The sequence below is a fragment of the Anabas testudineus genome, chromosome 19, assembly GCF_900324465.2.
Source record: "Anabas testudineus chromosome 19, fAnaTes1.2, whole genome shotgun sequence".
NCBI classification, from domain to species: domain Eukaryota; kingdom Metazoa; phylum Chordata; class Actinopteri; order Anabantiformes; family Anabantidae; genus Anabas; species Anabas testudineus.
This window is the reverse complement of record NC_046628.1, coordinates 4,349,800-4,377,207: the sequence shown is the minus strand read 5'-3', so window position 1 is coordinate 4,377,207 and position 27,408 is coordinate 4,349,800. Positions and strand designations below refer to the sequence as shown.

General features: G+C 40.8%; 3 protein-coding genes across 7 annotated transcripts; 2 read left to right on the top strand and 1 right to left on the bottom strand.

Annotated features, from left to right (window-relative positions):
- The first annotated feature begins 291 nt into the window (after positions 1-291).
- Positions 292-3,608, top strand: LOC113156315 (cytochrome b-245 chaperone 1 homolog). The gene is made up of 6 exons (XM_026351390.1): positions 292-440; positions 892-979; positions 1,907-1,948; positions 2,076-2,246; positions 2,338-2,482; positions 2,612-3,608. Exons 2-6 carry the CDS (start codon positions 892-894, stop codon positions 2,772-2,774), a joined length of 609 nt encoding a protein of 202 aa, XP_026207175.1. The 5' UTR covers positions 292-440; the 3' UTR covers positions 2,775-3,608.
- On the bottom strand, positions 3,084-10,064 carry hexdc (hexosaminidase (glycosyl hydrolase family 20, catalytic domain) containing). 4 transcript variants are annotated; one of them, XM_026351379.1, is made up of 12 exons: positions 7,074-7,369; positions 6,885-6,980; positions 6,699-6,814; positions 6,417-6,504; positions 6,155-6,319; positions 5,894-6,077; positions 5,514-5,585; positions 5,225-5,423; positions 4,925-5,086; positions 4,724-4,831; positions 4,413-4,502; positions 3,084-3,922 (listed from the first exon to the last, which is right to left on the bottom strand). In XM_026351379.1, exons 2-12 carry the CDS (start codon positions 6,969-6,971, stop codon positions 3,751-3,753), a joined length of 1,443 nt encoding a protein of 480 aa, XP_026207164.1. In that variant the 5' UTR covers positions 6,972-6,980; positions 7,074-7,369; the 3' UTR covers positions 3,084-3,750. The 4 variants fall into 4 exon arrangements, with proteins under 4 accessions (XP_026207164.1, XP_026207166.1, XP_026207165.1 ...); XM_026351380.1 differs by lacking the exon at positions 7,074-7,369 and adding an exon at positions 9,927-10,064 and having other exon boundaries at positions 3,751-3,922; XM_026351381.1 differs by lacking the exon at positions 4,413-4,502.
- On the top strand, positions 7,380-27,408 carry uts2r2 (urotensin-2 receptor 2). Of its 2 annotated transcripts, XM_026351387.1 has the most exons (9): positions 7,380-7,632; positions 8,270-8,496; positions 10,058-10,133; positions 10,271-10,313; positions 11,711-11,775; positions 12,428-12,484; positions 13,080-13,233; positions 17,683-17,806; positions 26,519-27,408. In XM_026351387.1, exons 1-9 carry the CDS (start codon positions 7,397-7,399, stop codon positions 26,653-26,655), a joined length of 1,119 nt encoding a protein of 372 aa, XP_026207172.1. In that variant the 5' UTR covers positions 7,380-7,396; the 3' UTR covers positions 26,656-27,408. The 2 variants fall into 2 exon arrangements, with proteins under 2 accessions (XP_026207172.1, XP_026207174.1); XM_026351389.1 differs by lacking the exon at positions 12,428-12,484.

The window sequence follows — 27,408 nt, the reverse complement described above, 5'->3', positions numbered from 1 at the left end:
TTACAGTAAAAAGCTGCAAAATGTAGCATTTCACGAGGCAAAAAGCCTGCACGTGTTGGCGTTAACACGCTTAGCACGCTTCTTTATGTGAAATGATGGTCTGGTCTGGCGTTGATTTGGAGTATATGTCAAAAAAGGGCCAAAATGCAATCACTGTCAAAATAGCGTAAAAGCGAAGCCTAGTTCAGTACATACTTTTTATGCCTTTATTCCTATTTGTCATTTGTCTAAGTCTGATGCGCTTTGAGCTTTTATTTTGAAGGCAGCGTGAAAAATGAATCCGTCCAATCAGAGCTCGCGTATCCAGGAAGGAAGTGTCACCCATGCAGGGCAGTTGTTGCAATGACATGAATAGAACTTCCCTATAATCCAGTGCATGTGTGTCATCGTACAAATCCTATTTTTGCTAAGTGAACATCTGCTGAAAGACCAAAGATAAGGTAAGTGAAACAAAATAATCAAGAGTTAGTGTCTTTAGACAGTCCTGATAGGACAGTGCAGGGTGGACAGTTCTCATCTATCACATCCTCTCACCATGATCAATAGGACTTTATTTTGTTGTCTTGTAGGATTTACAGGACCAGTTCCTCCACATCACTAACAAATATGTATATTATCTTCTTTAATACCTTGAGTATTATGAAGCGCTGATGAGCTAATGTATTGAGATACCCACCTATGAGGTTTCTGTCCTATTGTCTCAATACAATGGGGATGAATTAATAATGGTGAATATCTATGCAACATACATAGTCAAAATTGAAAAAACACTATATTTATATTGTTTTGGTGAACTGGCTTCTTCAGGTGGGAATAGTGATGGTAGTAATAGGTTTGTTTCCAGGATATATAAGTTCTTCATGCTATGCCTTTATTATATTATGTCTGCAGATGGGATACATGAGAGTGGAGGAGCAGAGTTCCACCGTTCTCCACCTGAAAAGATCCCCAGGAATTCGTTCCTGGTCTCTCCTTGTCGGTAAGCATGTGTTTTTTTATTTTTTTATTTTCTCTATTTCTGCATAAATATGTTCAGACTTTCACATGTCCTGAAACTGAAGGATGAAGAGAAACTCATTAAATTAAAGACACAAAACAAAATGGCCTGGCCTTCTGGGTCTTCACTATCAAAGCCTGATCTTGACATGTGTCATGGCTCGAACAAAGGAGATTTCTAAAGACTGTAGAAGACAAGTTGTTGAGGCTTACCAGACTGGAAAGAGTTACAAAAGAGTTGCCAAAGAATTTGGACTCCAACAGTCTACTGTCAGGCAGATCGTGTGCAACAGCAACATTCATCACTTCTGTTATCCTCCCTGGGAATGGTTGAGCAACAAAGATCTCACCAAGAGCAAGGTGTTTCTTTCAGGGGGGTTGGAGTATCACATAGAACCCTAGTTTAAAGTAGGGAATTAAAAGCCTCTTTTGAAATGACCAATATTAATTCCCCACCATCAGGAAAAAATGAAATACCAGTGCTGTGCAGGCCTGATGAAAACAAAATAGAAATTCTTGGCTTGAATGAAAAGTGTTTTTAGTGATGGCCAAATGCTGCATGACATAATAACCTCTCCCCCATTACTAGTTAAACATGGTGCTGTCAATATCATGATTGGATTTGATTAGAAATTCTGTGGAAGTTCAGGCAGTTCATGCAAGAAAGCCAAGCAAAGTTTAACTGAGTTAAAGATGTTCGATAAGGACGAATGAACTAAAATCCCTTCAAGCTGATGTGCAGAGCTACAACAGTTACCAAAAACATTTAGAAGTTTTTGCTGCAAAAACGGGGTCACACCACTTACTGAGTCCTATATAAACTGCACCTGCAAATGCTTTCATTAAAACATCTCCCCTGTTTCTGTCCTGTATTGCCTCTAAAATTAGAAGCCTCTTCTCCTAATTGCAGGCATCGCAACTGTTGGGTTGGCAGCTGCATACTACAGTTCAGGTACACTACTGAATTTAAATAATCACCTAATAAATTTGCATCTTTTCGCCAGTGTAACTTCCCACATTGACATGCCCCACTGCTTTTCTGTTCTTCTTGTTTTATGTGTTATGCAAACCACTCACAGACAGCATCCTGTGGAAGCTTTTCTACGTGACTGGCAGTCTGTTCGTGGCCTTGCAGAACATGGAGGATTGGGAGGATGCCGTGTTTGACAAAACAAAGAACCTGATTGAGCTCACGACCTCCAGCTTGTACACTTTAGTCCTGACATTGTGGAGGAAGGGCCAAGAGAAGGGTGAGTTAGTCAATGCAGTAGTTTTCATGTGTGGTTTGACAGTTCGCAGTAATAGATTTTAAAGTATTTTTTCCCTTTCTCTCTCTCTCAGTTGTGTTGGATCTGACCCAGCTGTGCGATGTCTGTGTGCAGGAGGAGAGGGTACGTTATTTGGGGAAGGGTTACCTGGTGATGCTAAGGCTGGCTGCAGGCTTCTCTTGCCCTCTAACCCAGAGTGCAACACTGGGCGGACGCAGGTAAGCATCCGCTGCTCCGGTACAATCAAGTAACAAACACTGAGAACGTTTTTTCCCCCAAGCTCTAACAGCTCAATAGATAACACACCATACCCCTGTTCTCCTACTGTTCCATTTGTTCACTGCTAGTGATGTGGAGGCTGTGGCTGCTTTGCTCAAACGCTTTGTGGGACTGGAGGAGCTGCAGCAGCGCAGGCGCAAAGAGGAAGAGGCGCTGTACGGAGAGGATGAAGATGAGGAAGATTCTCTGGACAACTGCAGTCACTCAGATGATGAAGCAGACACACTCTGATCTCTCTGTGACTAACGGCCTTACTGTAACTTAATGTGGGCTGCGTTATGGGGCATTATGGCGTTACTGATGCATTACAGAGGGTGTGGTTTAAGCTGTGCCTTTATTACACTTTAAGCATGTACACGTAACCAAGGACATAGTTTCTTTCTGTGTGTCCTTTGTATTCTCATACATCATTTGAGGTTATGACGACCCAGGGAGGTTAGTGTCACTCAGTTTTTATTTAATTTTCATGTGAACTTATATCATGTGAATGTTTTCATCCTCCAGTCTGTTTTCTTACAAAAGGAACACAGAGGAAAACAGCTTCTCTTTTACTGTACTGTAAATGTAGCTTTCTCTAAATCACGTCGTAGCTTTCTTGATCTAATTACTATTTGAGGACAAACTCTAGCTTACAGACTTAACTACTGAACTCTTAATGAGTGTTTGTGTGTAAGCCAATGAAATGAAATTGCTTTTCCCACAGTCTTTTGGACCACCCAGTTGATAATCTTTTTTTTTTTTCCTTTTGCATGTTTAACTACATCCAGTCCAGTGTGTGGATGAATGCAAACTATAATCACGCATGAAGGATCTGTTATATGCCCATCAAAAGTTAATTATGTGTGAAACCCTGTGGCTTGTTGTTGTTCTGTCTTTAAACATTTATATACTTTTTGGGAACCAAAGAAGAAACTCAGGCAAACTCTTTTCTTTATGAGTACTGAATCAGGGCTGTGTCACTAAGGCTGATGTCAACACATGCTGCTTAAAGACCTTTGGTTAATTTGTGGTTGATTTTATTTTTGGTTTACTTTAATACATTTATATAAAACTTTTGTATGTTAACTATTAGTCTTCTTTGTTATTATTTCATTTATTTGCTATATGAGCAGTTTTATCTTGAATAAGAACAAAATCACATTTCCAAAAACAGTAAGAGTGGTATCAGTGGTGTCTGAACTCATCCAAAAAACAAGATGATACTGAGCTATGGAACCATCTCCTTCAAACAGGCTCCGATGTCCTCTGTAATCTTCTGCAGAGGAGCCATTACAGGGCTGACATGCTCCTCTATCCACTCCTGAACTGTTGAATCCGGGTAAAGACGCACCATCTCCTTTCTTACTGCCTCCACCTTCTGTTGCAACGTGTCCAAATAACTATGGAGACGAGATGAGATGGGATTTCAGGCAGAAGCTAAACACAGTTGTTGTGTTCAAAGTACTGTGCGCGAGGTGACAGAGTAGAACAGCCACTGTTAAGAACACGAGCGTCAACAGCCATGCTAGGTATTATGTGAGGTTGCACTTATGCACGGTGGCTCCTTGGGATAAATGATAATATCACACCAACATGTTTGGTTCTATGCTTGTAATGATTATGCTAAACTACTGATTTGCTTTGCCATGCCAAAAGCCATGGTCACCATTTTATTAAAGCATTTAGCACGTAATGTGTAGTACACTACGTTATATTAAAAGTTCTGGCAAACAGTTGTTTATTTCTCAAACTTATAAACCCAAGTAATAAAAAACTTAAACGTTAGGACTTCAATCTTTAATCACCGCAACTTCTCACATGTAACTGTGGCTGAAATACTCCACCATGTCGCACAGTGTTTCTCTGGAATAATGAGAAACTTCTGCTCACGCTGACGCCTGGCTGTGAATCTGCATGGTGATAAGCGGGGTCACCATCTTCCTCTGTCGCTGGTAGGGGCTGAACCATCCTCTTACAAACCTTTGGAATCAGTGCACAGTGCTTCTTTTCAACTAGTCCACACAGGTATAAAGCTGTGATTATTTAAAGGTTTATTTATAAAAATCTTCAACCCCACTTTTATTATGAGCCGTTTTCTCTTTGCAACTCCCCCATTAAGTGTTGGCACTGTATGTAGCCTAAATTAGTCCAAAAGTAAAAACAAATCTATATACCTGTTTCTATAAAGTGTGAAAACTCACATGTTGTCTTCAAAAAAACGTACGTCCTCCGAGTTCAGCAGTGAATTGAGCTCCACAATTAACTCCGCCAGCCTCCTCCCTGGGAACAGTGACTCTGCTTCAGAAGTCCTGAAGACCACACAGAACAAAATCTTGTTAATCAGCAGTTACTCATGTTACACACAGTGATTGTGGTGCTCATCAAACAGAGTCATACTACACCTTTCCATAGCTTCCACCTCCACTGAGGAGACGCCCAGCACCTCCATGACTTTGCTTTGGGCCTCAGCACTAAACTGACCATGGAGGAGTGTCTGGAGACAGGCTGCTAGTGATGGAAGACCCACAGGCATCAGCTCGCACAGCACTGACATGTGGTCATACCTGACAGGAGGATTTCTGTTACGCTTGATAGAAACTATTACACATTCATTACTTAGATTCAGATTCAGAGGCCAAATCCTCCAACTTGTTAAGCTTCACATCCAAACATTGATGTGTGAAGAAGATACCGATTCTTGCCTTTGCCAGCCTGTGATGGCGATGCCCTTTATGTTAACACCACCAGATAAAGAAGCAGCGACCTTTAGCCACTGCAAGTGGTTGTCCACATGTTGCTGTGTCCTGGGCACACAGGTGTAAACACTGGTGGAGCCTTTAAAGGAGCTGGCTGCCCACAGGTCTGTCAGACCGGCACGGTGGTACTTCTCCAGCAGAGACACTGGACGACACAGTTACACAGTTAATACTCATCGGTAGTGACAGAGCTCTGCACATGTTGCCTTCATGTAGTAGTTCTAACAGTTCTCACCAGTTTTTTCCACATCCAGATTAGGAGTGTAGTCCCAAAGCATGGGCTGGACAAGTCCTACTAGTCCACTATCTGTCACATGGATAAAAACAAGGAAAGCTCCTTACTGTACCAACAATGCTTTTTACCATAGGATAACTTTGATTTGTTTCTTTATTTATTCAAAGGTTACACTGAAATTAGACTTACTAACTATTCTGTTCCATTCACAAGCAATACTACAGTACCAGTTAAATTACCCCATTACAATAAATAAAAAAAGTCCTTGATTGAACCTGTTACTTAGCTTACTTTACTTAAATAGCAAAATCAATAGCATAAAGCAATAGTAGAGAAAGTCAATACAGTGATTGGTTGGGTTATTTCGTAGCTGTCCTCACCTTTCAGTGTGTCTGGGCTCATGCCTCGCATCATGTCATCCCACATTATGATGTTCATGTGAGGCCACTGCTGCTTGATCGCCTTGGCAACCGTGGTCACATGACTCAGAAAAAGCTGCTCCACTGTACGTCCAGGTGAGGACAACCATAGTTTTGACTCTTCTCCCTCGCCGAGCATGTAAACCTTAACAATTGGAGACAAGCACATGAGGCAACTGGTAATAACTAGTTATTGAAAATACCTAATAGGTGAGATCTCACCTCATCGGCTCCGATATGGAGTGTGTTGAGACCTGGATGCATATCCACCACCTGTCTCAGCATCTCCATCACCAGCCTCACCCCCTCCTCTTTGTGTGGATTCAGGGTACCCACACAGTGTGCCACCTCTCTGTAGCTCCACATGGACCGATGCTTCAGCACAAACTATGACAGAGAAGGGACAACAGCCAGTAATAGAGGCATTAAAAATTTAGCAATTATGGTCATCTTAAAAAGGAGGAGAGAGGAATGGCTGCCTTACCTCCATATGACCAAACGTCTGCACCAGCGGGATGACCTCCATGCCCTTAGATTTAGCAAATTCTTGCATGGATGATATTTGCTCTGGGCTGAAAATACAGCACTTTATGATACACCAGACATAAAACATTATCTTAGTCCAGGACAGGAAGGATTATAATTTTATTACAGGATCTCCCAGCAAGATAAGACAGATTTAAAAAGTGCATAAGACTGCACACAGACAGTAAATTGAGTCAGAAATAATTTAGACAGTGTCCGGTGTTTAGTACCGTAACTGCACCTGTATGCAGGCTGTGCTGCAGCCTGCAGCAGCTTCAGCTCCCCCTCATAAGGAAACATGTCTTCGTACTCCATCAGGAGGCCATCGACTCCCAGGTGAGAGAACAGATCAATCAGCTGAGGAAATGAAACACAGATTAGTGGGCAGCAAACCTGAACGGATTATCCATGTGCAGACCTCCCCTACCTTGTGAAGGTATTCTTCTCTTGGGGGGGCACCTTTCAAATCCAGGTGAACCAGTTTCTTTCCTTTAGGCCATGGTGGAGCCTTCATTTTGCCTCACTGTAGCCATAAACAGAGCTCCACAGTAACAGCACTGATTACAGATGTGTGTTGATGTTTAGCAATAAACATTAGATCATCAGTTTCACTTACCGGGACAGTAGAGACCAAGCTAAAGATAGGATGTCAGAGAAGACTGACAATAAGAGGAGAGAACAGATCCGGTTTGCACTAAAATCACCTCTGTGTCGCTTCCTGTCGCTCCTATGACAATAAACAGACTAGTAGATGGGTAGGTGGTCGATTTGTTTAGTCTGAGCGAGCAGAGCAATGGATGGAAGAAGGCTGCAAGCGGTAATTGTTTATCTTGTAGTTAAGGAAAGGGTAGCGAATACACCATTAGTTTTTAATGCCTATGCTGCAGCGCATTAGTTTGTTTTTGCAGCTGCGCTTTAGCGAAAGGCAACGTTTCCGGGATGCGGTCCAATCAAAACGTCGCCTTCTTTTTCGAGAGCCAATGGGCTGTCCGATCCGCGTGCACCAGGAAGTGGAGGGCTCCAGGTGGTGGGACAAGCTGTTGGCGCGGTGTACGGTATGGTTTCAACCGAGGCGACGACACACGCCGAGTGAATGCACCGCTCCGAGTCGAAATGGTGCGAATGAGAAACGCGAAGGGGTCGAACGCCACCGAGATAGAAAAGAAAATTAAAAGGTGAGCGAGTAAAACCATGTTAGCGTTAGTGTTCGGGGCGGGATGAAAGAGGGGCGTGTGTGTGTGTGTGTGTGTGTGTGTGTGTGTGTGTGATGAGGTCATGGCAGTGCTGTCAAACTGATACTGTAATTATAACTGTAGCTGTAATCTCCAAAGAGAAGTACACACAAGCTAATGCTTAATTTGTGCTTTTGTTAACCATATTGTGGCTATGACCCTGAACTACTCATAACATTATCAACACCTCACCTCCAGCATTATCACATGATAGTGTACCCAGCTATTACTAACCATTACTAACTACTACCAGTTTATCACAGCTACTCCGCAGATGACTTTGTCCTGTTATTGTTACAGAAGAGGGACATTTACTGAAAGGGCGACTTCACCCATTTTCAACTTGCCTCCTATGGCTCTAGATTGCACATGTAGTACATGTATATGATTGTCATTAAACTTCCCAGTGCTTTAGCTCCAGGCTACTCCGGATGATGTCATCTGGAGGAGTTAATATGCCTACATACCTGTCGTTACTTAAGATGTACTTGAAGTGTGTTTATTTTAGTTAAGAGTGAAGAATGAACAACTTTGGTGCAGTTGAATTCGCTGATCTGTTTTTTTTTCTCTGTTCTGTCAGAGGTAATGCTCTGCGGCAGGGATCTGCATGGAGAGGGTACAGAGGCCCCGTGGCCTTACTGCTGGTTGCTCTGTGTGTGTGCGGAGCGGTTATGTGGCAATACATGACCTCTCTGGATGCTGACATCACAGAAACACTGGTAAGCCAGGGTGAGCAGGTTTCTCCTCACCCCAGAGTCTTCACCGTCCAGTGCTCTGAAGACTACGATAACCACAAACGCTACCCAGGTGAGGCTTGGTCCTTGAACTGCACACATTCTCAATCTGTGGTGCAAATATGACTGGCGGGCGGTGGAAGGAATGGTATGATTAATCAAAAAAAGATATACAATACAAAAATACTAATTACAAAACATGAGGTAACATTGTCAGAACCTTCAGTCTACATTCTACAAGTTATTCTTCTTAGGTAATATGTTTTTTTTTTTTTTTACAACTTAACAAAATGATAAATTCAAAACTTTTCTTTTGATTTGTCCACTAGATGGCAATATAACCCAAGCATGTCTGATCATAACATAAATTATACTGCAGGAGAGCATGTTTGACCAGTGGATCCACCGGATTAATTGTTGCAGCCATTGTGTGGAAGCAAACAATTGTCATTGTGTACATTGAAATACAAGATATTTCAAACACACCAGTGATGCTAAAGAATGTTCTTAGAGCAGTAAGCAGAGTGCGAGTAGAGTGAGGCAGCACAGAGGACATGATTATTTTATGATTACAGTAAAGATTTAGATTTGGGATATTGATATTCAGCTTTGTTCCCTGGAGGCACCGATAAGTGTGGCAATAAATGCCTTCTACTTTGTCCTGTCCAGCCTGTTGGTCTTGTTTCCTCCCTCGTGGATACATTTTGAAGCACAGGCCTCAGCAACCTATTACCATCTAAATGACTCTAAAATAGTGACTCAGTCATTAATTCTCAAGTAATGAGCTTGAGGCGTCTGTAGGGAATACTACAGCCTGCTTCACCCTTGTTGGTAAAAATGGAAGCACCTGTCAGTGTAAGGCCGAACAATTCTCTCTACACCAAACTTCATCAAGGATTATTTATTACAGGGTTGTTGTAATAGACAGCATTAGTTTTGTCTGGATTGAAATCCACTCTGCTCTGCTACACTCTGCCCAGCGCTTTAGGTACTTGAGTTAGTTATGAAGAGAAGAAGCTCAGAAATGTACTAATGTAGCAGCTATTCTCTGATTGGTTACAATGGTGAGTATTGTTAAAAAACTTACTGTGGCAAATATTTCTGCACTGCTGCCGCTGATATTTAATGAGTCAGGGTCACAGGAGGCTTCAAAGCACTTCTGTACATTAAGATATACTCTATAGCATATTTTCTAGTAAAATGATATTCAAAAAAGTTACAAACTGTATCTGTTTATTGCTAAACTCATCATGGACGTCCCAACTTTCTACCTGATCTCCTGTGATGTTTGAAACAGTTTTGAGCCTGCATTTGGCAAAAAGAAGAGTACAGATAAGAATTTCTTCTAAGTAAACACATGGGCTGTTTGCCGTCCAACTGTGCTTCTCCAGTGTCTAAAGAAAACGCAGTGGGAGGCTCAGGCTTCAAGCAATAAATAATAATTGCCGAGAAGTGGGAGGGAAGCCCTGGATTTTGTGGCATTATTGAACAGAAATTCCTTACCTTGCACTTGTTTCTCTGCTAGCTACTTTATCTCTTTGGTATGATGCCAAAGCCTTCAAAGCCGGGGTATACTGCCTGAATATATTCTGCTGTTGCCTGTTTAAATCCTCCCTTGCCTGTGTCTCTCCCAGGATGCACCCCTCAGAAGTGTGGCCGCGCAGTCACAGACACTGTGGTAACACAAGAGGAAGCTCGGGTCCTCAGGAGGTAAATACTGTCAAACAGAGTGCAGCGTGTTTCTTGTCTTTCTCCCCTAGTTCTCTAGTTGTTTTTTTCCATTCACTATCCCCTATCTTTGTAGTACAGCTGGAAAACTTTTCATGCTCTCTATCTCTGGCACACAGGCTGGCTGAGAGGGGGCTGGCGCTGGCAGGTTCAGAGGGAGGAGTGAGTATATCACCAAATTGAAATGAAATAATTTAACGGGAAGGTAGGCATTGGAATACCTGGTTGGTTCATGTGGCGTTTATCTGATGAGAAGCCATTCTTCAGACCCCATTTTTCTAGGGTTTATCCAAGTGTTAGTAAGCTGTTTGCTTCATCCATGCAATCATGTACAAGCGTACAAAGATAAAACACAAAAATAAAGATCAGAATGAACAAGTCTGTCTGGATGGACCATTCAGTGTGTAATATTCACCTTTTCTAGTCCCTTTTCCCTTTTGCACATTTCACTGTGTTGTAAGTTTAATTTAAAATGGAATAAAAAAAACATAATGACTCATAATGGCAAACTTAATACATTCTTTAAGAAAGTTTTGCAGGCAAATTAAGACCTGACAGCTAAGATCTGTCATTTGCGAGTATTCTCAACTCTAATCCTGTAGGGCCACTTTTTTATTTAAGTCTCCACAGCCTTCTCACGCCTGGATTGAATTGTTCAGTTCTTCCCTTGCAGAAATCAAAGATATTAGTATGTTTGGTGATCTTTCAGTTAGGACAACCTAAAATCACACAGTGTACAGGTATACCTTCCTTTACTCGGTCTCACTGGGGCTCTAGAAAGAGTCCTGGTGGTTTCAATCCACTGTCCTGGGAACACCCAAAGCTTTATAAAAGCTTTATTATATCATGTCCTAATCAATGGCACACCACAAAATAATTATTGCCACAGTGTACAGAAGTGTACAGAGAGTTCCTTGGACTGGATTTGGAATTACAAAAAAAAAGTTACATTATTTTTTCACTTTGGCACTATGAATTATTGTGTGTTGTGCAGTGAAATGTGCAAAAAAGGAAATTAAATTATATTTTCGTGGACACCACAAGGTATATCAAGCTGAATATGTAATATGTAATATATTTAGTAGAATTAATTCCATGCTGTAATGGAGCCTTGTTTGCACAAGAGGGCAGTCTGAAGCAATAAGCGGATTGTACACTTGCTGGGCCGTGCTGGCAGAAATAACTTGGAAGCATATTGTTGTCCTGCGACGTCTGGATGTCCCTGGCATGCCCTATGTTTTGGTCTCCGTCTCCAGCAGACCTGGCTCCCAGCCAATAGAAGAACTGTTTATGGATTGTTGAGCTACTTAAGTAAAGAGAGGAGAAGCAACAGAGGGACTTCTGAGAAAAAGACTTGAAAAAACACAGCAGTGTCCCAAAGGAGCTGACAAGCAATAACAAACAAAGGGCAAAGTAAAGTCGCCCATGAAAAGGCCACTGAGGGACAGTACTGACCCTTGAAACTACAACCATGCTGTGTGTGAATACATACAGTAAACATAAACAACCCCCAACTGAGTTTTCATTTTCAATTCCTGGTTTTCCTTTGTCCTCTGCAGGCTTCCATACTGGACCTGCACTCTGGAGCGTTGTCAATGGGAAAGCAGTTTGTGAACATCTACAGGTGGGGAGGTGCATCTTGTCTTTCTCTGTGTCTACACAGTGTTTATATCTGCGGGAATGACATCCTGAATGTGTAATATTCACCAGAATATGAAGTTAGTCATCAATCTTAGTTATGTCACTCCATGTGAGTGGTCTTCTCCAGCCCTAGCGACCCATGCAACCCTCATTCATCTCTGCCAGCAGAACCCAGTTTGATTTGGATCATCTGCTCCTCTCTATCCTCCTCCCTTCATTCATATTCCCCTCTGTGTCCTCCCGTCTCTCTCTTGTCCAATTGGTGAGGAGGCTGACATGGGATCTCCAGGGACCATCTGACAAATATTCAGTCAGGAAGTGCTGACCCTAATACTTACACCCTCGTCGTCACCTTTCACCCTGCACTGGGGTCGTACTCACGTGAGGAAGTCAGACATTTACTGTCTACTGGGTCTAGATGGCTGGATGAGACGCCTTGCTGAGTAATGGTGGGCTGTGCCATGCTGCGAAATGTTAATTTATGCTAACAAATCCCATCTTCTCTGCTCTCTTTTTCCCCTCTGCTGTGCACGTGCGCGCATATGTGTGTTTGTTCCTTTCTGCTCATGTGTCTCTGATTGGCTTTGTTTGTGTCTGGAACTGTCTGCGACTCTGTGGTGGGAATGTGGCTGCAGGTATTTTGGGGATCAGATCAGAGATGTGTTCACCCAAGAGGATTTCCAGCTTTACAGGTGACTAAATAACCTTAATTAAAAATCTGCCATGCATTTTGCTCAAAAATTAGAAATCTGTTATTCTTTGAAAATGCAGTATTTATTGTTTCTTATTTGAAGACACTGAACGATCAATATGGAATGATCTTCCTACAAATGGGATGTAGACTAATTCAAATGGCTTACATTTCGTCTTCATGCACATCATGTATTTACACATCTTGGAGCTGGTGATTGTATCATTTACAAGCACCAAAATGAAAGTTATGGAATATACCCACTAAGAAGTTGAAGTTTTAATGTGTTCATAAAGAGTGCTTTCACACCTACAGGCTTTAGTCCATTTAAATAGATCTTGAGTTTGTTTTCCCTCTTGGAGCCAAGGGGAGAATGCTACAAGTTTACAAGCTCAGCAAGCAATTTGGACCAGAGCAAATATACTAAGGTGTGAAAATGCCCAAAGATTTCCATAACCTCTTAACTGGTAAACTGCAGTCAGGACTTCCACCTCTTGAGTGCTGGTTTGAGAGCAGTGCCTCCCTCAGTCATACTTCCTTAAGCAACTATGCCAGATCTTTTAGTCTGACATGTTGTGTCTGTTTTTCACTATTAGAGATGTACGTGGGCGAATCCAGGCAGCTATTGCCGAGACGTTTGGTCTAGACCCGACAGTAATGTACCTCACCAAGCCCACCTTCTTCTCCAGAATCAATAGCACAGCAGCCAAGACCCAGCACGATGAGTACTGGCATCCACATATTGATAAGGTAACACCCAGAGATACACACACAAGTTTTTATGGTTGTTTTTAATAAAGACATGGAAGATCAGATTTTTAATGTTTTTTTATTCTTGATTTTGGATGAAGATCAGGTCAAGATTTATAACAAATTAATTAAACAACTAAAATGTTTTAAAATGCTCACATACTTTTTCTTGTCACTGTGATATATATATCAGACAAATACATAAAACACTTGGTATGCTGGGTTGATTGATGATTTGACTTCATCCAGTGACGTTGAGTGTACGTTTTAATTGATACTGGGAATGAAAAATCATGATTGTTGCATTTCTGCTCACATTACAAGTGGTGTCGTCCACTCCCATTAAATGGGCTCATGGGAATCATCTTGATATCTTAAAGTAACTGAGTCCACCTGAAAGTGAAGTTCTCAATTCATCAGCCAAACTTTCCAACTCTTACTCGAGCAGCTGCTTGGCGACATCAACTGTGGTAAATCCAACACTCATAGAAACAAGACGCTCAGAGATCTGGGGGAGCTGGGGCCACAGCCTGTTCTTTTTTGTATTAAAATGTTATTAGGATAGATCAAACTGAATTTCGGAGGATTAAGATGTCCCTTCAATGCCCCCATGTTGAGGTTTTCCAGGCATGTTCAGATGACAGAAAACCCCATGGAAGACTGCTGAGCTGCTGGAGAAATTAAATATTCCTTCTGTCCTGGGTACATCCATGGAAGGGATAGAGGACACTTTGCAGTGACAAAGCAGTCACCTTTTCAATGTGAAAATGTTTGAGGCCGGCAATTTATGGAGCTCCCTTAAACAGGCGATCTGAATTTTTCCATGAACTCTTTTCGCGTGTACTTTTCTCGTAGTGCAGCAACCCCAAAGGATTTCAAGTTGAATGTTTAGTGCATGTCACCCTGCTGTTTGATGGCACTCTTTTGGTCCACTGCGTATAAATACGTTAGCCTTAAGATGTGGTCATTAACTTACCATTCAGGCCAGTTTCAAACATAGTCCAGACTTTTCCTCACTGCCAACTAGGTCCCAAACCAGATTAGCAAGAAAAAATGGAAGGATGCTTTTTGATCATCTTAAAAATGTTATCTTCAAATAAACTTTAGATGGTGTGTCTGTGTTCTGTCTGCAAAGCAGGAAGTATAGTCAGTTTAGCAAAAAAAAAGCTACAGAGACTCGCACCAAAAACATCAACGTGAACCCTTGTGACCAGAAGGTCCCTTTTGGCAGCCACACTTTGACCATCAGTTTAGATAATAAGCTTCAAGGTTTAGGTTTGCTGAACCAGGAAATGGTTATTCTTGCATACTTACTTTAAATAAGTGGTATTTCCCTTTAAGGCAACCTCTCTAATTATGTTCACATAGCCCACGCCTCTGTTCTCTTATGTTCACATCATACCATGCTCATTCTTTATAAATATTCATGTAGCGCTTGTTTTTTGTTTTCGCTTTAATCTTAGTCTTTCACTTTGCGCTTTCTTGTTGGCGTGAGTCGTTCAAGTTGCTATAAGGCTTTAGAGAGGACCTTGAGGCAAGTTTTAAATAGTGAGTCTGCTGGGGGCCGAAAAACCTTTCAATGCTTCAAGAAGTCCTTGTGCATATTTCATTTTATTTAACATTTCTTATTGTCTTACCAGAAAGCTAATAAGTAGATCAATGCAGTGTAAAATGTCTGATGCCTCTGAATGTTTTCTTTAGAAAGGATTTTTAAACTATAGGCATGAAGCGATATTTGTTGGCATTACTCCTTAAACTGTTGAATAATTTCTCTAAATACAGATCTGTATTGCCCTCTTGCTAAATAGGAGAAGACCAGACAAACATGCATATTTATTTTGCCTGTGTTATTGCTTGGGACATTGCTTGTTTGCTCTTGCTTAATGCTTTGTTTTCCCTGAACCTCATATGCATATTGCAGCCATATGAATATTTGTCACCACATCCTCGGCTGCTGGCCCTCGGCAGCTGGATAAATTTAATCTGAAAAGACCCACTTCTCTTCCCCATCTGTCTCTGCCGCCATTTTGAGTGCTAATTGCCCAAGCCAGCCTTCATTTAAATGTAAATGGCCTCTGACGTCTTATGGTGAATTTTTTTTTCCATCGATTATAGTGCTGATAGAGTGTCATAGAGTAATAACATGGAAAATGTGTTTTATCTTGTTCATGGCGGAAATGCATTTGCTTTTTTAATGAAACTGAATGATAGGTGCACAAACTAAGGTCTCTTGGGCTTGCCTTGCTGCTAAAGTAAGAATCTCCATCATTTTGCCAGATGACACATGTAAGGATTCAGAAACCTCAATTACAAAAAAAATAAATAAATAAATATATATATATATATATATATATATATATATATATATATATATATATATTATTTATATATATATTATTTATATATATATATATATATATATATATATGTATATATATATATATATATATATAAATATATGTGAGTAGATACTTAATATTGCAATATTATGCTTTGTGAAACTGTAGTGATTCTCTTGAGGAGACTTAGCTGTTATATAAACTTCAGGTGGTTTGAAGTTGTTTTAGTAATTCATGAAACTCTCAGTAGCTCACTTTGTTTTTCTTTCTGTGAGGTATGATCAAATGAGAGCACTCTGTCTAAAATTACTGTTTGACTGAAAAGAGAGGCACTCCTGGTTCTCTGTCAACCTTCCCTTTCATGTTTTATTAAGGTTACACACAATTTGAGCCAAGTGGGCTCTTATAGATCTTTGAATTGGCTCTGTTTTAATTTGTGCAGCAAAAAGAGCTCATGGTTGATGTTGCATGAAGAGATTTTGCTACTTGTTGAGGTGGGTACCCAGTTTGCAGCCTTACCTTAAGCCTCCAATCCATGTATTAGTTAACAGTTGCATTAGTGTTATTTAGAATAGTATTCAGTAACTCTTGTATACTTAATCAATCCCAAAGGCCACAAACATGGCTGAGACACTGCAGTGACAGGAAAGTGATATATAGTAATGCAGCACAATGTGCACACGATGCATCCTTACAGTATGAAGAATAAATACTTTCACATACTTTAAGAAGTGATCACGACACAATACTAAAAAAAAAAAGCTATTCGGAGCTTTTGAAACTGGTGCTGGGTGAGATTTTATGGATTAAACTGGAGCAGTGACACTTTGCGCAGTTTATGGGGGACAAAGTTTAATTGGTTCTCCAGCAGTTTAGTACTTTACTGTACTTTCAACATCAGTGAAGCTGTGACTGAGACATTATGACTTTTAGTTCTTGGTGAGAATGAAGCTCCAAAGGCACCAAATACTTGCTCTACTCTACTTTTCCCCTAATGCAACTCAATAGCTATACTTTATCCACTCATGCCTTTCAAACTTTGTGCCCATAATTTGTAAGGCATGCTTTTTGGACTTTACTCTGCCAGCCCAAGCTGACATAAACCCAAGATCATACTAGTTACATTGTCAGGGATTACAATTTAATTTAATTTAGTTGTATTTGTATAGCACCAAATCGCAACAGAAGTCATCTCAAGGCACTTTACAGTGTAAGATTTAAGAACTTACAAAATATAACTGTATACAGAATTATATAAAAATTGTTTCATAATAATATCGCCTAAGGGGGGACAGATACAGAGCGAAAAGAATCTGCCCAAACACAGAACCCTGTGGAACTCCCTAACGAACTTTGGTGTACATGGAAGACTCATCGTCAACATGCACATACTGGTATTTAACTGATAGATAAGATTTAAAACAGCCTGGTGGTGTTTCTTTAATCCCGGTGACATGGTCCAGTCTATGTAATAAAATGCTATGATCTGTAGTGTTGAACTCAGCACTATCCTAACAAACCAAGGATAGAGAGAAGTCCGTTGTCTGACACTAAGAATGTTAGTGACCTCTTCCAGTGCATTTTCTGTACTATCCTGTACTCTAAATCCTGACTGTAAATCTTCATACAGGTTATATCTGCACAGGTGGTCACATAATTGCTTTGAAACTACATTTTCAAGAATTTCAGAGATGAAAGCTGGTTTGGATATTGGTCTATAATTGGCTAAAACCCCTGAGTCCAGAGTAGACTTTTTGAGTCGAGTTTTGACTACAGCAACCCTAAAAGCCTGTGGTACATAGCCTGTTAGTAAAGACAGATTGATCTGATCTACTATGGACGTGCTGTTTAAAGGGAAGACATCAACTCAGAATGATCTACGGGGAAGAAGCAGTCCAACTACGAGTGAGGTGTTACAAATTAATCTAGAGGTGTTCTTCATGCGAGACCATCCATGCCAGTTGCAGGGAGGATCTAATAAAGTTTTTCTCTGATAGTTATGATTTTATTTGTAAAGAAATTCATGATGTCATTACTACTGAGAGTTAAACTGTTTACATACTCACATGCTGACACTAAGATACTATCTTCCTCTCTCTCTGTTTGTCAGGTGACTTATGGCTCTTTTGACTACACTTCTCTCCTGTACCTCTCAGACTACGGCTCTGACTTCACTGGAGGCAGATTTGTCTTTATGGACCAAAATGGCAACCGGACAGTGGAACCACGGGCAGGTACCTACCACTCCTTAAAAGGCTCAATCTGTATAGGTCACAGTAATGTTTTGTTTCTGAGACAGTGATGTGTTTAGCTGTGAGTCTGGATATTATAAATCCAGACTATTGGTAGTAACACCTGGTAACACTTAACTTTGTCTGCTTAAGCCTATTAAGCCCCACTTGAAGGAAGTGATGCAAGACAGATAAAGGATTTTTATTATTATAGCCACGTTTGAAATTGTAATTGTTGTACTCAGCTGCATTAAGAGATCTGGGTGCAGAGCAAAGTAAAGTGGGCGTAATCCTCTGTAAGTGGGTAATCAGCAGCACAGACTGCTGCACAGTGGAGGTGCAAGGGATTAGGCTTTACCTCGCTTATAGTACCTGGGGGCATTAGACATCAACATCTTACGAAATATCTTTGTTTTTTGTTTGTTAATACAGCCTGCATGTGTATAGAATATTAATAAAATAGAGATAAGTCTGTGAATAAACACATATTTCAAAGTTGCCAAGTAAAAATACCTTATACTAAGTATCAGGGACAATTTCCTGAAGTACTATGGGATTTGAGGAAAATGTGAGGCACGCAAAAATAGGGGGATTGGATCAGTCTCTGGAGAACTTGTGGAAAATCTGAAAAAGGTTCAGAGCAGATCACTTTAAAGGAGTACTACTCCCTAGGAATCCCGCTTGCCATTATTTAAAAGACGTAATGTGAGGAATTGTGTGCCTAAAGGGTTATGTGACAGTCGGACACAGGCACATTGACAGGATGGGTGATGTCAGGCATTGGTAGAAAGCTACTGTTAGTAATTTAACAGGGTGATCTAGAGAAATGAGTCACTAATGGACCTTTTAAAATTAACTTAGGACCAAAAATGTGCTGTTAGCTTCCTTGACAACTTAGATTTACATTTACATTTAGCAGACTCTTTCATGCAAAGGGACTTACAAGTGAGGTACAAGGCAAAAGCAGAGTAAGCTTAGGGAGGTCTTGCCTGAGTACCACTACTTGAGGTAAGCCACAGCTGGGAGTTGAACCCCAGGGGACCCACATGGAGGGCGGCAATCTTACTACTACACTATCCAGCCGCTTACAACTTTTGTCATGGTCGCCTAAAATTAGGTCTATTACCTCAAAATTAGTGTGGAGCCAGAGGATTTGGTGGAAGAAAACTTTTACATCCTAACTGATGAGATGTCTAAATTTGATCGGGGTAGTGCTGAGTGAGAAAGAGTTTCCAGACTTGTTTCAGGTGTCAATTAAATGTCATGTTGAATTTCAGCCATTTTCACTGCATTACTCCATCTCAACTCTTCAACTATTATACCGAAGGCAAATGTTGTCTTGTTTTTGTTAAATCTTTTGTAAAGTACAAAACATACACCGATCGCAATGTTTCTGAACTTAAAAGTTTTACGTGAGTGGCTATGTGGGTATGTTTTGGTGTAAATCAGTCAGTGTCATTTGGACTTTACACTCTCACAAGAGTATCACAAGAGACAAAAAATGTGGATATTTCCTTCACTAAAGAAAAGCGAGTAAGAAGCAGCAACATTACTTTTCCTGTTGCCACTGAGCAGCTCCACTGGAACAGTTGGTGTTAAGGGCCTTGCTCAAGAGCATCACAGTGGTGTGCTGATGAGCAAGGGGCAACTGCTGCTTTTACATCTTGTACCACCCAGATTTTTAATTTTGCCTTTAACGGGTTGAACTGATGATCTAGTCACACATGCTTATTTCTTCAACCTTTACCACCTGTGCAGACTTGCAGTAATCCTCCTCCATCAGTGGATCACTGTTTGGATGAAAATGCTGCTGGAACTTTCCTTTGAAGTGGTTCAGGCACACTAATATGTACTAAAGTCAGCATCCCTCTTGGACAATATTTTCTTGCTTGCTTTGCATGGGCTCTATAACAATGTGCCACTCGTGAATCTCTTTAATATTGGGAAACACCTACTGATGTTCTTACTGCCTCCTAAGAATTACATGCTCTGGATCTGACAGCAAACCGTTTTACAGAAAACTCCCTGTTCCCCTATTACCACTCTACCAATTGTCCCTAATTACCTGCCCTGTAACACAACTGCCCTGCCACTTTTAATCAAGAGCACTTGGATAAAGCAATCCTTCTCTTTTGCCTTTTCTTCATCAGTGTTTAATTTTTCATTCCGTTTAACTTTCCCAGTCCCCTTTCTTTGCTTTAGTTTTCATTGGAAACAAGATGGCCCAGGTTGGCTCTTGCTCAGCTGTTTCAGAAATAGATATTTGCATATAGCTGAGCCTTTCACAACTTTCTACTGTAAGTAATTAGGCTCGTGCTGAATGTGTCTTGCTCTGTGGTGCATACAAGGAAAGGCTGGCTGGTCCAGGCTATAGTAGCTGAACAAGTGTTCCTTTATTTCCCATTTGCCAGTCAGACCCGAGTCTCTTATCCACGTTTGTGAGCAACAGTGATACATGCTGGGCTGCTGACAGTGTCCTATGATGGAGCAGTGACAGGCATTGACTGAAAGGCATGAGGTAGCAAAGAATGACTGTGGCTTTCCTCATCACCTTTGACAGGTTTTTGTGAATTGTACAGCCATGTTGCATCAGTCAAGTGAGCCAACAGAGAGGACGGTGACAGTGTGAACTTAAGCCCAATGAAACCTGCTCAGATCATCTTTGATAGATTTCTGACTTTCAGTGGAGAGTCACCCAACCAGTACTATTACATCTGCCACCGATATGAAATGCAACATGCAAGATACACAGTAGAAAACATAATGTACCGATAGCAAGGGTCCTTTATTTTCCTTTTCCTCGCTCGCATTCACCGAAAAACTGTTGGAATGGCATGCTGGGCGATTGAGTGACAAGTTTTGACTTGACAAGAGTCTGAACCTCATATCTGGACGCATGATTAGTTTGCTGAGATAATCATGGCTGTTTTTAGGCATCAGTGACGACTAAGGTGTAATTATAACACCAGGAAGACAATCAGGACTTGGCTGGCAGAGAGAGCAAGAGTCAAGGATGTGATGACAGTGAGCCCCATGGAGACTGAGGGAAAAAGTGTTCAAGTAAGAGGAAGTAAGGAGCAGGAAAAAAAAGAGTGGAGGATTAGATTAGAGTGAGAGAGATGGCTGATGGATTTGGGAAATGTGAAAGTATCCCCCATAGGGCAAGGAGAGAGGCAGTATGGAGGGTAGGCACAGATAGGAAATGACTGGAAGATAGATGAACTATAGATATGTGATATAGAGATAGAGTGCTCAGCTGGGAATGGCAGATACAAAGAGAGCTAAAGAAGGCCACAGAGTGAGAAAGACCTGTCTGTCAGTCAAAGGAGTCAATAACCGTTAACCTGCCACCTCAGACAACCACAGGGGAATTAGATGACCTTAGGCTGCCTCCTTAAAGCCAGCAGTTTGACCGTGGTGGCTGTGCCTCAAACAACTATTAGAATTATTCCTCAGATGGACAAGGCTCCAGCTTTCAAAGATATTCATTTGACAATGATTTCTTTATTATGATTGCTTTTGCTGTATGATATTTTACTCTTACTTCTTTTTCCATGCACGTCACAGTGATATATTTTTGGTCATGTTAGTGGTGCTGTCCTTTTTTTACTTTTCTTTTCTTTTCTTTTTTTTTTTGCTGAAGAACAAAATAAAAACAACAATGAAAACCCCTGATTTAGTAAACAAGTGACGCCATCACTGAGAACAGCGGGAGTCTTTGTTCCAGCCTCATTACGGCTCTACAGGCTGATGCATGGTGCAGTGGGAAACAACTAGGGAGTGCTCATTTTACTTTTGGCCCTCCTCAGCGTTTTAAACTGTAGAGCAGAGTCACAAAGCAATCCAGGTAATTACAGGTGGGAACGCATTTCCAACCTGAGATCTCACCAGAGAGCTCAAACTGCTTTTTAATTTGGCTTTAGCCAGCGTCACCTTTAGCTTTCATCCCAGCCTCTCTCGAGATATAGTATGGCGTGCGTGGTTCATCCACTACTAATTAATTATGAGGGTGTGGGAGTTATCGATACATTGACTGGACAGTGTGTCAGTTTGATGGTGTTCATAGTTTGCTTTTGGGGCTAAAAAAAACCCCTTGCTATCGGCACTGGATGAGTCACGCACCATTTATCATCTTGTTAGCGCTGCACATTCATCCCGGGTTAGGTGCGAACCAGTGATGTGTGGCTCTTCATTAAAAGCAAACAGACTGGAGGCATGAAGGGCATGATGACAAAGTGGCTTCTCAGTGATGGCAAATGGCTAAATGCAGTACAAATTGAGAAGCTAACTAACCATTTGGATTGAGAAAGGTGGAACAAAGCATTCTGGGGGCGGGGTGGCACCTTTCATAACAGATGCTGTAGTGTTTCTGCATTTCTCATATCTCATCAGTCGATCAGTGTTTCAAATGCTAAAGGATATTTTCTTTTAACTTGATAAAAAAATGTGTGACATTTCTGAACACAGCATTTTCCTTCTCTATTCAAATTCCTCCTCTGAACAAACTGATATTAGCTTTGACAAAGATACTTGCTTTTAACTATTTCATTTCACTGACATTAGATGAACTTTCTTGACACAAATGAGCATTTTTAACATCTTACCTTCACACTCACTGTTGTTCACGTCCAGTATCATTTGTTAAACAATTGAATTATCAGTCTGATACTCTCTGATGGCAGTGATTGGTTAACAGTGTTATTAAATTGCTTTTTCCATTACATCTCCATAATTGGCTATTACATCTTGTCCTGCGTTGTCAAATCTAAATGAATCATCACTCCTGTACAATTTGTGTTGCTGATAAGGAGAGCCACTCTTTTGGGCTGTGAACAATTTCAGCAGGCTTTTTCACAGCAAACGCAAATTGATGCACAGTGTTAGAAGTGAAATGGTGGTTTTATTTAAATTTGCTATAGTATACAAAATCTGGAACCAGGAAATAGAAATGATCTGCATTATTTCTACGCAGCTTATCATATGACTTTATTTTAAATATATTTGCATAAAGCAGTATTGTCAGCGATCTGTCAAAGGCACAGCAGATGGTCACACTGAGCCAGACAGAAGCCTGCTTTACGAGACAAGAGCCACAGATTGGGAACAACAGCCCACATTGGCTTTCCTGATAAGTCTCTTTATCTAGTGCACAAACATGAACAAATGTCGTGTCCTGCATCTCAGCTTGCTGAATGAGCCAGAAAACAGTCAGCAAGGAAAAGTGAACAAGTCGGGTCCTTAAAGTCATATGAAGCTCCTTCCACTAGCAGCACACTGTATGCCCATGGTCTGGTACTCTTTCTCCTGTTACCCTGCCAGAGGGCAGCACTGACTTACAGACAGCCATATCCTTTAGCCGACATTTCATATGAATGAGACCGTTTTTAGGTTCAACAAAGCGAATTTGTATTACTTTTGTGTAGGACACCTCATTCATCATTTTCAAGCATCACACAGATCAGACACGGTGTCAGTGCACAGCAGCTCGGAGTCTTGACTCAGGTATACCCCACCAATCTACTGAGATGCTAACAGAGGTATGTTGCCATTCATTTCAAATAGATTACTGGACTCACTGGCTGTGGTAGTCTAAGGGGCCAAGTGGGAAAAAGATTTGCACTGTACTTTTAGAGGGTAATTGCAATTCAGCTTTTTAAAATAGTTACCTTGATCTTCTCCTCAGTCAGAAGCAGTTTTTCATACCACAAAGACTCCACAAGATAACCAGCAGTTTCTAAATGATAAATAAATATTGTCTAAATAATACCCCTACTACAGAATAGAGACAGAAAAGTGGGGATTTATTGTCCTGCTCATTGAATCTTGTTGTGCAAGGAGACTGTTCCTCTCTGTTTTCTCATGGGAGACAGAATTTATTAAAACGGATTGATTCCTGGATACAAGTATGTTGCTATGACATAGAGGGGAAAAAAGAGGGAATACCTCTGCTTCTGTGTGGCTCAAGAAAACCGTTTCATAAATGACCTCGGTAAGATTGTTTGTTCTCTAAAGACCTCTGGGCCTCCTCAGTATGTGTTGACGGGATTCAAGGATTCTTTGGCAAATTCCACAGTTAGACACACAATATTTCTGTTGGAGTTAACTTATCCTTTCAATTTAAGTGAGAGATCATATTTGTTGAGCATCTCAGGAACTGGGAGTTTTTATTTATTTCACATTTACTTCATTGGGTGTTTTGCATCGTACCTTTTGCAGTCATCTCATCTTGTCCACTTCTTCGAGAGCACAGAACTACATTTTCATTTCCATGAATGAACAGTTTGTCTTACCGTGCAATATCTAAACTCTATCAGATGACTTTGCTACAATTGTTAATCCTAAGTCTTCAGAGATCTCTTTTTTTTGTCAGACATGGTTCACATCAAACAAGCTCAAACCCACACATCAGATGAGGTTTTATTGACTGAACTGCAGCTTTGCTACCTCCTCACTCCAATTTACATATTGATGTCATTAGCCTGGAGTTAATATACTTAACTCCAAGCTATGTCAGGAATGTTTGAATGATTCACTCTGTATTGATAAGTCTAACATTGCAGTGGTGTTTCCTGCATCTGCATAAAATAAAATCAATATCATAAAAAGCAGTTTTTAGTACATTTTACTAAGCTCTCGCGTTGAATCTCTTACAGAACTTCTCTGTCTGAATGTCGTCTCCTGGTAACTAATTTGTATGAGTCCCTTTGGAGGGATGAGATTGGATAGAGGCAGTGTAGAGATGACAGGAAGCGTGGTATAGTGAGAGATGAAACAAAGGTCCCCAGCCAGACTGAGGATGTTGCAGTTCATAGTTAGTAGATGTCCTAGTATAGAGACTTGTACATAAAGTGTGTCTAGATTTTTTTCCAGTAGTGTCCTATAGATGCCCTGGAATATAATAATTTGCTTTTTGAAGTGCGTTGACCCCGTTGAATTCCTCTGTGGATGTTATTTTGTTGTGCAGCAGCTAATCTGCTCGGCTGGCTGTATTAGCCTGCCCGGTCCTTCACAATATACTTTGCAAACGTTTATACTGACAAATGGAGGGGATTATTTTTAAAGATAATTTCATTGTGCGGTTATCTAAAGCTGTGTGGCTAATTTGAGCATTTGAAAATGCCCTTCTTTTAAAGCGACATAAAACGAGCGCGCCACCAGTTATTTTCTCGCTGCGCGAACTCTTTTGTGCATTCAGTCACCATCTTATTTCCCATTCTTTTGGGGTTCCACTGTAAATTGCATTGTTTAACCGTGAGCACTGCTTTCTCCATACATCCTCAGCCAATGCTGTGCCAAGGGATTTACCCTCCCACACACACACACACACATGCATGCACAAATTGAGGCACTATGATTCCAGCTTTTTATTCACATTCTCATAATGAGATAACTTCTTCAAAAGACTGGAAGTTTTATCTGAAAACATTTTAGTAGAAATCTCTTCATTACGTGCTACAAGCACAGAGTAGCTTTGTCAACATTAATATAGTTGTCTATCTAAAACAGAGCAGGTTATATTTAGAAAGAACCAGAGTGGCTTGTACATTGGCTCATTAGCTGGCCCGGCGAAGCAAAGCTGCAGATAAAAAGAAAGAGAATTCATTCATTCGCCCAACTCACACTGTCTGTTGTTCCAAAAAGAAAAATGGTTAAAATGATTATAAAGCAGGCGGCCAAAAAAAAAAAAAAAAAGAATGCATCTCAGCATTAAACTAGAACACAGTCCTGTATTAAGTCCAGCGTGTCCTTGTGGCCATGTTATCTCTTCATGCCTCCGGTTTCTTTCTTCTTTGTGTTGTGTTGATCCCCCTGTCACGTTTGTGTGGTACCATAAGTAATTCAGCACAGTATGCACACTTCTTTGAGAGTTAATCTTTTCTTTTTGAGAATAAGCTTCTTTACTGTCTTTCCAAGATTGAGATGAGAATATTTGTACTTCTCTGACTGTTCATCAATTACAGTGCTGGAGCCAGATGTGTTTAGCTTCACTTGGTGAAGTTTGGCAGTGTTAAAATAAAATAAAATAAAATAAAATAAAATAAAATAAAACTATCACTATGTTATGCACATAAATGTGTAAATGTGAAATCTGTGAGAGAAGAGCTGACGTCTGTTTCCTTGGCTGCGGTTTTGCTAGACCCGGGGTAGGTAGCACTGGTCCTAGAGAGCCACACTCCTACTTGTTTTCCAACAACACACCTGATCCAGGTAAATCAACAGTGAGAGCAGGGCTTTGGATCTCTCGGACCAGGGTTGCCTTCTCCTGTTCTACACCCTTTATCCAATTATGTGCATCTGTAATTATATGAGTTAAGAGTCCATGCAGACTAACAGTTTAGCTGGAGCCAGGATGTGTTTAGTCTAGCTTAACTTAAAATCCATTAACACATTTTATCTTATTATGTACCTGAGCAACTTCACAAATGTGAAAGTTTGTGATTTAAGGAGGAGTAACAGGCGGAAAGCTTTAGTTGTATTAACCTTGTGTTTTTTTGAACAAAATCTTTATGATAGGCCGTGATAAACGCATCCTGACTCCAACTCTGTATGAAATGCAAACAACACCATAACATGATTCTGATGTTTACATCCCTCATGGAAATAAAACAAATAAGTGCATGTCTCAGATTGTTGTTCCTTAAAACCTTTTTTTTTTTTTTTGCTCCCTCTGGCTCTTGTCTCTTTAAAAGTCGTTTCATTTCTTTCCGTGCACAGGACGAGTGTCTTTCTTCTCCTCTGGCTCGGAGAACCTCCATCGCGTGGAGAAGGTGACGTGGGGGACGCGCTACGCCATCACGGTGTCCTTCACATGCGACCCTGCACACGCCATCTCCGATCCCACCCTGCCCTGAGGCACCCATGGGTGACGGTGCTGCCCACTGTCTTGGACAGACCCTGTAACAATGAGGGGGAGCAGGAGGGGGGGGAACAAGGGAAGGAAAATAGAGTGAGATTTTATATGGGGGGTTGAATCATGACATTTGTATGCTGTAGCTGCATGGTCAATATCAGTCATTTTCAGATATTATTTTCAGATATTGACTTTGTGCGCCTTGATGATTGTGCTACAGAAAAACGCCACACATTCCCCCTCTCGTCTGTAGAGGTGTTTACTGTTTTGTTACAGACCCTTGTGTTTTTATCCAATTTTCTTTTCAACACTTTTTTTTTTTTTAACTCTTAAATAGTATTAGACATGTTTGGGTTCCCCGCAGGCCTGCCCAATTTGCTCTTTTTGATCATCTGGGAGACAGCTTGAGCAGAAATTGCTTCTAGACTGAAAACAGTTTCAAAGAGGCTAAAGTGGGATTGCGTGTTTTCTGCGCGTCTCCGTGTGTTCTTCACGTTAAGGAGAGCTGGTAATGCCTTGAAGAAGGGATCGAAAGCTGGTGAAATCACCTGCTCAATCAGCCTTTCATCACGAAATCCCCGCTCATATTCACCCTCACATATGAGCCAGGGAGTGTTTTCTTCTGAGAAGAACCCTCTTCTTGTCTGATTGCTATTATCTGGCCGTTTACTGCAATGTGGTCTCAAAAATAAAACACAAGTTTCACCTTCTATTTTCTCTGCAAAAAAACTCGACTATTAAAAAATCATCACAA

Bases quoted from the DNA above. Each gene is read 5' to 3' on its own strand.
- LOC113156315 (XM_026351390.1), top strand. From the start codon at position 892: ATGGGATACATGAGAGTGGAGGAGCAGAGTTCCACCGTTCTCCACCTG. The intron at 1,949-2,075 runs GTACACTACTGA...AACCACTCACAG, and splicing joins AGCTGCATACTACAGTTCAG to ACAGCATCCTGTGGAAGCTT. The intron at 2,247-2,337 runs GTGAGTTAGTCA...TCTCTCTCTCAG, and splicing joins GAGGAAGGGCCAAGAGAAGG to TTGTGTTGGATCTGACCCAG.
- hexdc (XM_026351380.1), bottom strand. From the start codon at position 6,971: ATGAAGGCTCCACCATGGCCTAAAGGAAAGAAACTGGTTCACCTGGAT. The intron at 5,424-5,513 runs GTGAGAACTGTT...TGTGTCGTCCAG, and splicing joins TCTGGATGTGGAAAAAACTG to TGTCTCTGCTGGAGAAGTAC. The intron at 4,503-4,723 runs GTGAGTTTTCAC...CTGATTCCAAAG, and splicing joins CGTTTTTTTGAAGACAACAT to GTTTGTAAGAGGATGGTTCA.
- uts2r2 (XM_026351387.1), top strand. From the start codon at position 7,397: ATGCGGTCCAATCAAAACGTCGCCTTCTTTTTCGAGAGCCAATGGGCT. The intron at 10,134-10,270 runs GTAAATACTGTC...TCTGGCACACAG, and splicing joins GAAGCTCGGGTCCTCAGGAG to GCTGGCTGAGAGGGGGCTGG. The intron at 17,807-26,518 runs GTACCTACCACT...TTCCGTGCACAG, and splicing joins GACAGTGGAACCACGGGCAG to GACGAGTGTCTTTCTTCTCC.